We start from the raw sequence: 12,497 nt of genomic DNA, 5'->3' as shown, positions 1-12,497 counted from the left end.
TAATGTATGTTGTTTGTTCTATCTTAGTTGCCTATTTCTGAGCAGCTATTTGAAATAAAGAGCAGTAGCTTGTTTTTGACCCTATAAGTAACAGTTAATGATACAGTTGTAAAAAGGGACCGACTTAGAATGATCAAATGTCAATCAAAGAGTATAGAAAGATTTTCTGAATATGGATATAGATACTGACAAACCAAGTGACACAATGCTGCTGAATTAAAAATATTGCAGAGGTTACACTAACGTTTTGAGTGTTCCTGAAGTCATGAGCTCAGTCACCAGTACAATGCACTTCTTTCCACGTAGCACAGACTCCCAGGAATCATAGAAGCGAACAATGTTGGGGTGCTGAAGCCCCTTCAACATCTCAGCCTCCTCTTTGAAGCGCTGCTGCTCTGCCTTGGTCAGCTTACGGTCCTGTGGTGAGAGGTAATATGAACACTTAGCATGTTGCATAAAGTACTATAAGTTATCAACTGTATGACAGCAATTTCCCTTGAGCTTTATTGAGCATTAATTGTTTATCATTAATCATTTATGTCCATAAGCTGTAGAAGAATATTGCTTCATGATTCTTCAAAAATGCTTCGAGGCTACCTGAGACACACAAACCATGACTGTTGCCTGAACATGACTGCCACTAGATGGTACTGCCAACACAGCGTTCCAGCAGTACTGAGGCAACACCCCGGTTGGAGCTTTATAAAACATATTTGTGCTGCATCTGCCACCATTACCCACTATGGAGGACATAATGGACATGTTAAAAATCCAATTCACAGACAAAGGCAGCAACCCACATTAAGTGTGACAGTCATTGATTATCTGATTACTGGTGCATAGGATATTACATAAATACTATTTAAAAAAAATACTCTGTAGTGCTCACATTGTAATCTAATGTTCAAATGACTGTACTTTGTCATATATTACCTATATGTTATTTTTTGTATATTTTATTAAACCTTGAGGTTTGTCATTAGTAAACTATTCTGTATCCAGAAATTAATATTGATATTTATTTCCCCCTGATAATGCAACTAGTTGTACATAACTGTTTATGAATATGTCAGTTGTGATAGTGATATAATATTGAAGAATCTAACATGATGTTCACAGTCAAAGCATTAACATTAGAGGAAGTGCTCACTAGCCCCATTCTGTCCATGCATATTTTTAGACTTGTCAGATGCAACTGTTTACTGTCTAACACTTGCACGTGCGACACGAACAAAATAAAGTCTGCGGTCTTTTGACTTTTGTTGACCTACTATTCCGAAACATTACTAGGTAGTGGTGAAAGGTTTGAATAGAAAATACATTTCAAAAGATCACTGCTGTGTTTTTCTTTAAAAAGAAGCTTGTTTATATGAAATCAAAACACAGCAGTCTTACTTAATGTTCATGGGAGACTCACTTTATAGCCAGTCATGTCACAAACAGACTTCACTTTCAATGGAAGTCATTGCTGCACTGCTTTTCCACTGATCGATTCCATTGATGTAATTTTTTTTGCTTACACAAAGATCACCAAATGGAGGTGATGGTCTACAGATGCCTGGATGTAAATAAACAATATTTCTTGTAATGCCGTTTCTTTGTTCCTGTATCTATCTGTTACCAACTTGGCTTCCTATCCCCCTGCACCTGATTCAACTTATTCTATAGCTTGTGCTCTCTGGTTCTATACTGGTTCATTGCCTTTTTCTGGAAGTACTGGTGGAGGTAAGGCCTTCATCTCTCCTCTCTGTGGGAAAAAGGAATCAATAAAAAGAGTGTGCTTTGTTGCACTATCAAGGCTAAAAATAATAAACCTCAACTTAGATCTACCCTCATGCTCCCATTGTTTAACACCTCGCATTGTTATGTGCATGTGTGTTTATGCCATTGTGTGTGTACCTGTGCATGAACAAGTGTGTCTACATGTAATCTCCATGCTAAATGGCTGCATGGTACATCTACCCATATCTACACCTTGTTTTTCATGTGTTTTATTTTGCGAGAGAGTGATGCCTCTGCTCTTTTTCTGTCACTCTGTTTCACTATCACAGTGTGACCCTGAGCTTGTGTGTCCCTATGTAATGCCTCCTCACATTTAGTGTCACATCAGACTCATCGTTGGCAAAGGTTAGGAACAGTTCAGTTGGTGAGTTTGTGTCTAGACGGGCTTGTATAGCCACTCTCAGACACACCCATACACGCACCAATGTTCACACAACAAGAAAAACATCTGTGGAAAGCAAAGGCAATAACCTTTCCGCTGGTATGTCACTATTGAGACAGTCTTTCTGCCAAGACTGCGCAACAAACCCAAATGCAATTAAACAACATTTATCGTCCACTAAAAAGTGTAAGTTCCCAGTGAAGTTTTGCATGCATAGATCTTTTTTGATGTAGTTTGTGGTTGTATGCATAAATTCCATGAAGATTTTCACTGAAGATTTTTTTTTTAACAAATCTGTAATGGAGTTCCCCAAAGCAGAAACCTCTTATTTTCTCCTGGTGGAAGAACTCAACTCCTAGAGTCAGTCACAGTGATCTATGTGATTCATGCAAGTTCGTACATGACAATGAATTTATGAAAATAGCTGCAATAATTCTGAATGTTGTAGAGGCATAGAAAGAAGTACGGTATGTAATAAAAATACCTAAATGTTTATAAAATCCAAAAGGCTTTAAGTAGTGTAGGTCTCTGTATCATGGACCTCTGGAAGCAATTATTCTAATGAATAACTCTGTGAACAAGCTACTGTGTGTGTCACAATTACCACATTAAATAATGTTCAAGTGTAATGTCGTGTTTTTGTGACTTCACAAATGAAAAGGAACAGCAGAGCATATACCAGTAATGTAATCCATTCATGTTTTCATCTACTAAACCTGCTTCATCCGCTGTCACAGGTCGCGAGGTGCTGGAGTCTATCCCACTTGACTGGGAGACTGAGATGACACCATCCTGGCACAACACCAGTGCACCACGAAAACACAAATAGACAGACAACCATGTATGCACACACTCACACCTAGGCAATCTGGAACCGGCCAATTAACCTTAAGTGCATGTTTTTGGAGGTGGGAGGAAGCCAGAGAACCCGGAAAGAAGCCAAGCAGACACAGACAGAGCATGTAACTCCGCACAGAGCGGACCCGAAACCTGAGCTGCCTTGCTGTGCAGTGACAGCGCTACGCACTGTGCCACTGTGCCGCCCAATAGTGTAATCCAACAAGATCATGTTGTTGTTCAATCTTGATCATAATCAATGTTTTAATTTTTTGTGAATCTGTCAGAGACAGTGACCAATTTCTATGGATGTTAGTTTACTGTGATGTTTTACACTGTAGTCCTACAATGTAGTCTTAACAAATACTAGTGTCATTGAAACTGTAATACTTAAGTGTTCAAAACCTGTATAGTCGGTTGTGCCACAAAATGGTGCTGTCATCACAGGGATAGGCTAGCTTGACACTATTACTTGGTAAACAGAATACAACCTAACACCTGATTGAACGCCATGAGATTTTCTTGGATCAGACATCTGGTGGAGCAGAAGGTCAGCCTGTAGCCAATAGCCCCATAAAACAGAAAACAGATAGGACATGGCCCACCAGACACGTTAGCCAGGTAGCAAGAGTCAAGGGTCACAAAAGCCAAAGCACGTGAGCCCTAAAACATCTATTCTGGCAAACACTGCCAGAGTGTCAGATGTCACATAGACAACTTAAGATGAACTGGCTTCCCTGATTACACTCCTCAGCTACTGCTGGAGAAATAGGGCTTGACTTAGTACGTTATCAACACATAATGGAGCACTGAATTTCCCTTGGGATCATTAAAGTATATATCTATCTATCTATCTATCTGACCTGTAGGGTGATATTTGTACATTTACACATTTGTAAGTAGATGATTCACCCTGTAGTATGAGAGCAGGAATATCAATTCTTGAAAATCCAACGTAGTGAGTGACTAGGATTGGATTAGCATAAGTACAACAGGTCAGGCTAGTAAGACAGGTTGCTGAAAGGTAGACACAAAGGCCAGATTAGAATCTAAGGTTAGTAGGCCAAGTTCACCAGGCTTCACAGATGGCTTTAGCTATACTAGTCATTGCATTTGCTCTGACCACTTGTTAGGTGGTCTTCATAACTTCATAACATTACAGCACTGGTGTTATACAGTTGCAGAGGTAAATTCAGTATCATGATATCCTGTTAATCAACTGGAAAAAGTCAATGGCATTGACAAAATAGAACAACTCACTTATTTTGACTCAAAAAAACAAAACACAAAACAAAACAAGCTTTATATGACATGTTGGCATCAATACACATCGAAAAAGCAGGATATGTGAAAAACAGCACGGTGAGCCTGTATAGTGGGACTTACTCAAAGATAGAAGGGTGTGATTCCCTTGCCTTACACTCAAACTCAAACTTTCATCAAAGACTTAAACTGCTGAAGCTGATGTGCAGCACAAGAATGGAGAGCGATGATTTTGCAAGTGGTGAGTTTTAATCCCTTACCCTTTTGAACTCATCCAAAAATCTCACTCACTTCTCAGTCATTATGTTTTGTAATGTGTTTCAGATTATGGGCATGTCAAATAAATTAAGCACCTCAAATTTATTAGATTTTAATTAGGTTACCAGTCGTTGTGTTTCTGTCTCAAATATTCAATACCAATTGATTTTCCATTGCTGTTCATGTAATGCGGCTACAGCTTGAGGGACAATTTGTTAACTGGTTGCGCCCTAGTTGAGCACGTATCAGGTCAGTTTGGTGAGGTCGATTTCATGCTAGTTTAGTCAGTTAATCTGTTGCACATTTGATTTTTGTCTCTCCTACTTTAGTAGAGCGTCAATAGCCTTTCTTTGTTGCAGCATGCCTCACGTCATTGCCAGCACCGCACTTTAGCTGTTGCTAATTGACATTAGGCAAAATAATACTTAGCAGAAAAACATTTGTTATTCAGTGTTTTTACAATTATTATTGTAATAATAACAGCGTGCTACAGCTCTCTAACATGAGGTTGACAGCGAATAGCAAACAGGTTGATCTCACAATTATAAAGACGTTAACTTACAATTGGGTGTGTCAACAGCATACAAGGGAACAATGGGTCTAGCTTAACGGGTTGCACATCAAACTGCATATGTCAATATCACTCTTAAGCAAACCTGTGTTCTCTAATGGCCTTATAATGACAATCCTTTCTGGAATTCAGATGCAGGCATGAATTCAAAAAACAACAAAGCATAGCAATTCAAATATATCGAAGGTTTAAGGTGGAAGTTATTATAATGGTAACCAGTAAGGCAGACTTGTAGTGAATGGTTGACCTCTGAGTGTGGTCTGGCTGGTCTGAGCTGATTGGAACTAGACCAGTCTGGGATTACAGAGTTCAACCCGTCTGGTTTCTGTTGGACAAGTTATGCTGTATGTGCAAGGTTTTTGTTCCAGTCTTACAGGCACCCAATGTAATTAACTCCCCTGAATCACTCTGCATGCTCAATCACACCAACAAAAAGTGATGGAGGGAGAGATGGAAGAAGGGATGGTGAAAGAGGAAAAGAGGGAGAGGGTGACAGGCAGACAAATACAACAGCATATGTTGATAGAGACTGACAGAGAGCAACAGCTTGAACACACAAATGTAAGAACACATCCACTTAGGGTAATAAATGCAAAAATATAAAGTGAAGCCTTATAAACAGAGATAAATAGCTCTGCCCTTTAAGGCGTGAAATTCCCAGAGAAAGGTAAGTAGAAAGAAGAGAGATGGTGTCTGCACTGGGAACTTTAATTACACACTCTTTCAAGTTGAATTTGGACAGCTAATCCTCTGGCTTCCCTGTCTTTGTGGACACAAGAGGAGAAGAGTTAGGTGCTCCCAGGCCGCAGGATAGTTAAAACAGCAACAAATGCATTGGCTGGTCATGTACATTCTCTTTATCCTCTTATCCCACTCAGTGCCTTCAAAAGAGTAGAATCAAACAGACTGTCAAGAGTCTTACTGCATTATGATGGATGAGCAGAAGGACATCTGTTGCTGTTATTTTAACACTGGAACCTGCATTTATAACTGGGAGAGATAAGAGATCTTTGACATTACAAGAGTGTAGAAATATATGGAATTTGACTATTCATTCATTCATTCATTCATTCATCTTCCAACCCGCTTAATCCGCTAACGCAGGTCGCAGGGGAGCTGGTGCCTATCCCAGTAGTCTCAGGGTGTGAGGTGGGGGACACTCTGGGCACGACGCCACATAGAAACAAACAATCATTCACACACACACACTCACTCCTACGGTCAATTTGGAACGGCCAATCAACCTGAAGAGCATGCTTTTTGGAGGTGGGAGGAAGCCGGGGAACCCGGAGAGAACCCACGCAGAGCATGCGAACTCCGCACAGAGCGGGACTCGAACCCGGGTCCGCCATGTTGTGAGGCGGCAGCGGCACTTTAACTCAGCTCAGATAAACACCATTTGCACATTCTAAATTGAAGTATGTCTGCACTGTACCGCTTCACTGAAGATTTCCCATCTTTACAGGAAAAACCCTATTTGGATAACTTATTATCAACAAAGTCAGCTAATCATTTCTAACCATTAATATCCATGATAATGACAGCTGACCCTGAAACTGTCTATAAGCTTTGGTTCTGTGACGTAAACAGGACAGATCATGTCATTTGAGTCAGTATAAATTTCATTTTACTTTGGTTAATCTTCACTTAACCAGTTAAAGTATATCAAAACTATTTTTCATTATGTCACAAGACATAGACCTTAACAATCAAACACAGGTGTTTGATTATCACAGGTGTGTGATAAGGCCATTGTGTACTCTGTGTGTATGAGGATATGTGTGTTGCACATGTCTTAATGTATGTAAAGTAGCATTACCTGCACACCTGTTCTCTGTGAAAGATGTCTGATACCTCATTTGCTTTGACGTCTTTCCTTCATTTTCACTCTTTCTGACTCACCATTATCGCCTTTCTTTTTCTCGTCACTCTTTTCTCCATCTCTTTGCTTTGCAAGTTAGAAACAGTCTTTAACACGCACATTTCCACATGTTCTGTCAGACACACATACTCGTAATTATTAAGAAATTTCAGTTTTCTCGACAAATAATTTACAGAAATGATTCACAATTAATTTAAGTTGACTCAGTGAATTTGTGGAGCCAAACTTGCGTATCATATCACAGATTCAATACATGTGCTTTAATGAGCTTAAGACTTACTTTAAAAAAAAATCTTTACCAGCTTGGCTCACAGTCATGAGCCAGAATACTGTGCCTCTGCTAGATGTACGAAACAATGCAGCTTGCTGAGGGAAATATGTTTCCTTTACCAGGATGTTGTAATTCCTGGATTAAAGAACACATGAAATAATTGGAAAGGATGTGGCGGGAGCTACGTCGGTATGACATACCCAGAACCAGAGGTCACCTGCGGATAAGAAGCTGCTTCACTACATGTTCGAAGACAGCCAGCATAGGTGAGGATGCCATGCCTGATCCTCATCCAACAGACAGAGACTGATCTCAAGGATTAGGCAAGCCTCTTGTTTTGGAATTAGCTCCAAACCAAACACATGACTGACTTTTCTCACACAAAGCCAGCAGTCAAATCAGATGGCTTACCATAACACTGCTCTCTATTGTAGGGCCGAGAGTCAGAGGGATGCATTTCTTCTCTCCTCCACAAGTCTGTCTCCCACATGTTGAATATACATCATTTAACAATGTTGCCCATTACTCATCAGCTTAATAAATACAGTTGTCTCCGGTATGTAAAGACCGAGACAATGAAGTCCACGACAAAGAGTTTCTCTCAGAATTGTTTTCTGGTCAATCTACATTTTTTCTGTAAATTGTTGGAATTTGTTCATGCTCAGAAAATGCATCCCGTTCAGAGCTTTCCTTTCACGTGACTATTCCCATTTCCCACTTTGTTACATAACACAGCAGAAGTATGTGAGACATTAACTGAAGTCTACAACATACCTGGGCGCATGTTAAGACTAGACCATATCTCTTGCCTCAGCAAGTTTCATGGAAATCTGTTATCTAGTAGTTCTTTTTTAGTTATGGAAAATATTCTATCCATTAAAACAATGTTTAAAGAAAGGACTCTTTGTGGTTGACACGTAAATTTGATTGATTGATTGATTGATTGATTGATTGATTGATTGATTGATTGATTGATTGATCGATCGATTGGCAGGTAGGTAGGTAGGTAGGTAGGTAGGTGGGTAGGTAGGGAGGTAGGATGGTAAGTAGGTGAGTAGTTAGGTAGGTAGATTGGTAGATAGGTAGCCTCTCTTAATGCATTCACCCATCACCCATTCTTCCAGTGAATTTCATTCAATTTTTATTCAATTTGAGAGAATTTCCAAATGTGCCATATATTTAATGTAAAAGCCACTCTTTTCTTCAGATCTTCACCGAAATTGAAACATTCAGGCCAATAGTCCTTTCACTAAGTTTAATGAAAATCTATCTGGACAGTTTGTGTAATCTTGCCACTCAAAAAAAAACCAAGAGCAAATTGACATAAATTAAAACGTAATGCTCCTGGTGGACGTTATTACTGATAAGGCATTCATTACACTCATTATATCCTTTTTTTGCAATGCATGATAACTAATTAATTAGATACGTATGCCAAAATAACAAGTGAGACTAAATGGAGACCTTCACTTGGTTTTCTTTTGAACAACTGTAGAGTCCCTAGCCTGACTTAAATCACAGCTGCTAAACCCAGTGTTATTACCTGTAATTCAATATAACATTTGGCCTTATGTGTCATGAATGAATCAATACCACTCAGGTTAATGCAGAAAATACTAGGATACCACTTCACAACAAGGACAAACGCTGTCTATTTTTCAGAAATTTATGACAGTCCTACAAAGAAACAAACTCCACCCTCATTTTGTGTCATCATTCAACTATAAGCAATGCTCCTCTTTTTCATCCCAGTTTCCACTTAACTGCAGTCCAGCAACCAGCATGAATAGCAAACAGCCAACATGCTGAATTCCACATTTCAAGAGAATACATTCGTGGGACTTATATTATTCACTTCCAAAAAACAAGATCTCCAAAGCACACTCATCACAAAATTATTTTCTGTTATTTCCTTTTATCTCCCAGGGTTGTGCGCACATTCCTGCACAGAATCTCATGGTTTAATATTTAGCACTACAGTGTTAAAAACAAACCATATTTTATTCTTACCTGAAGTTCACACCAAGCAACCTCCACCCATGTCTCTGTGTCCAGGCCTTTAAACACTGTCTTGAAGGCTCCTCTGCCTAGTTCAATGTCAAATTTGAGGAACCGGCCTCCAGGAGAGGTGGCCACTGCTTTCATCTCTGCCTCCTCCTCCTGCTCTCGGTCCCTCTCCTTCCCCCTCTGAGTAGTTACAGAGCAAGAAGCATCTTTGCCTTGCTCCTGGCTAGAGCTGGGACAGGGTGTTTCATGGCTCAGGTCACCACAAGGTGAAGGATCTCCCTGCCGCTGGCCACTGCTGGCAAAGACTGAGTCTGAGGAGCACAGGTCCAAGTGGGGAGCACTGTGGGGAGCTTCTGGAGGTACCTCCACTACATCCTCCTCCTCACAAATCTCCACACTCTTCCTGAAGAAGCGCTTTTCTTTCCTCAGACGGTTCTGACTAATATCGACTGGTATGGAAGGTGTGGAGAACAAAATCAGTCTGACTGGGTTCTTCTCACCCAGCTGGCTGGATTGTCCTCCTCCTCCTCCTTCTTGAAGTCCATCCTCTTGTCCTGTTTGTTGCCTCTCCTCAGACTGGGAGGAGGGGAGGTTTGAAGGTGTGTTGTGTGTCTTCTCCCCTTGAGGGTCAGTCCTGCCCTGCCGCTCTGCATCGTCCTCCCTCTGTCCATCAGTTTTCTCCGAGGAGTCCTCAGTGCCAGTGGGGTCTCCTGGATCGGTAGCCATGGGAGATGGCTTGTCTCACTCCACCTGGACCTCCTCCTTTTCCTCCTCCAAACCTTTACTCCTCCGTCAGTCCCCGTCTCTCTGTTTTTGTATGTTCACCCACTCTTCTAAACAGTTCTTTCAGTGTGGCAGGTGACTGACTGACATCCTTGATCTTTCTTCCACCTTCCCTCTCTTCTCCGTCTCTGTGTTCTTTTATGATATGACTTACAGAACAACAGAAAGGTGAGATCACAACTGTTAGAGAATAGTCTCTTTCTTCTTTACCTTTTCCTACATTTTTTCCTTAGCATGTTTTGGTGAAGTGCTCAAGTATTTTTAGAAAGCTGTAGCATTTTTCTTCCAGCCTGTTGCATGAATATCTTGAAATAAACTCTGCAAGGCAAAAACAAAACATTGTTTTAATATCAGAATGTCAAGGGAGATGCTTGTTGTCATGTTGCTGACATATTCAAATATTTAAAAAAAGAAAGAAATGAGAATACTGTCTGGAAAAAAAGATGAGTAAAACTGGCAACTGGACTTCTATTTAGGGTGTAAAGATGTTTCACTTCTCATCCAAGAGGCTCTTTCAGATCTAAATGGCTGATGGGAATAAACTAGTAACAAGAGTGCAGATAATTAAACTAATAATGCTCATGTGATGTCCCAGTAGACAAATACACTACTTGTGCCTTCAATGACTACAACAACCCATTATAATGTTTTTGACTTAGCTGTTAACATGTGATCTTAATTGCTGTTAATGTGTTAATGACCTCAGTGGAGTTTAAATGTCTGTACTCCCCAGTCAGTTACAAATAGATGAGAGGAGAAACCTCTTAATATCCCAAACAGAAGTCTAGTTGCTTCAGATTCAACTTTTCAGGATTATTGTGAAGTTCTTCCTAATTGGTACAAAGGTCCTATCATCAGACACCGACTTACATTTCAGAAGATGTGAATCTGGAACCTTATATTCACTAGGAATGTCACTGAGATCACACTGGAAAGCAAACACTTCACTTTATGTGCCAAACAAAAGATGCCTTTTTGCTCAGAGTTGAACTTTGATATCGAAGCCACAGAATCTTACCCAGCGTTGCCAATAATTACACATAGCTTCATCAATCATCAAGTGCAAGTTTATCAATGTCTTCTAACTTTAGTCGTGTTCAACAGCTCCATTAGTGGACAGAAAGCTGCAGTTAGGATTACAGTATACGATCTCAGCCATTAAAAATAGATGATAAACTATGGGCCAGTTGAGCATAAATAATTAATAAACCGAAAGACTGTCGAACTGCCGGAGTGCCTACCACACATCTGCAACAAAAAGCTCATAAATACATAAGCATGATTGTGATTATCAACAGCACAGGCATCACCACACAGTTTTACTGAGGGCATCAGCAATCAACCATTCAGACAGGACGATCATATGCATCTTAAAAGGGCTCTCTGTTGAAAGAAGGTAAATCTGAAAACAACAGGTTTCCTCAGACCGGGCAACAGCCCTTCGATGCTGTATCTCTTTCACTATCTGGCTTCCTGTGTATACATTGGCAGACAACTTTATTTTAACTTCTCATATGTCCCTGGGTAATATTTCTCATCTGCCTTCATAAAACAAACAATATGTCAGAGATTGGAGATGTTTCATTGGGACACTAGCTGCCTGTAGTCATGCCCAAGCAAATATTATAGAAAATGAGGTGGGCTACCAATTATACATACCAGTCCAATGTCATCATGTGTGATAAAACAACTGAACTTAGAGGAGAGTATGCATATGATTTCTACAAAACAACAACTTGGATCGTCCTAGGAATGTAATGATGTAGAAAAAGGTAAAAAACTAGTATTAACTCTTAGTACATTATTTATTTTCCATCAGCACCCGAGTTAGTTTTTTGTTAGGATTTTGGGACCAATCATGTACAGTCTATTAAGGCCCTTTGAATGTTTTCTGTGCTAACAGTCAAGATCTCTTCATTTTAATGAGTTCTGCCCATCATGACGTAATTTGAACTCAACTGGTGGGTCAGAGATATTGCCTCTTTTATGATGCAGTCATCAACACTCACATCAAGCTCATTGCCCCAGCAAAGGATTCTGACAGACAATTCTTGTAGCTGTCAGTCAAATTGGAATAACAAAAGGCTGATATTAGACCAACTGCTGAGAAGCTCCTGGACAACAAGGAAGAAGTCCAGTACGGTGACATTCTTGAGGCTGGCACACTCAAGAGACAAACTATGACTGTCATTAACCTGTTAGCCACAGGGCGCTATACACACGATAACAAAATGCAACATTTTAATGTTATTGATAGAACTGGTCATTTGAGTAATTTCATATTGAGAAAGTATATAAATCTGAACATTTGAATCTACTTGAACTGAGTTATCTGTTTCTAGCTTGTCCAATGAACTATGCCTGAACAATAAAAGAACTTCAGTGCAAGTGTTTAAAACACCATATGTCCCATGTATTACCAGAGCCACCAAGAGGACCTGCTATCAATCTTGACACTTAA

At 40.0% G+C, this 12,497-nt stretch overlaps 1 protein-coding gene across 5 annotated transcripts in view; it reads right to left on the bottom strand.

Moving 5' to 3' along the window:
- Nucleotides 1-12,497, bottom strand: part of wnk3 (WNK lysine deficient protein kinase 3) — a 37,078-nt gene that overhangs the window by 20,106 nt on the left and 4,475 nt on the right. For all 5 annotated transcript variants that reach the window (XM_068330174.1, XM_068330197.1, XM_068330206.1 and 2 more), the window contains exons 2-3: nucleotides 9,257-10,354; nucleotides 245-417 (exon numbers count right to left, since the gene is read on the bottom strand). In XM_068330174.1, coding sequence (XP_068186275.1) covers nucleotides 245-417; nucleotides 9,257-9,979 — 896 coding nt within the window. In that variant the 5' untranslated portion in view covers nucleotides 9,980-10,354. The remainder of the gene's footprint in view (nucleotides 1-244; nucleotides 418-9,256; nucleotides 10,355-12,497) is intronic.

The sequence above is a fragment of the Antennarius striatus genome, chromosome 2 (genome assembly GCF_040054535.1).
Source record: "Antennarius striatus isolate MH-2024 chromosome 2, ASM4005453v1, whole genome shotgun sequence".
NCBI classification, from domain to species: domain Eukaryota; kingdom Metazoa; phylum Chordata; class Actinopteri; order Lophiiformes; family Antennariidae; genus Antennarius; species Antennarius striatus.
This window is presented reverse-complemented; position numbering and strand designations above follow the sequence as displayed.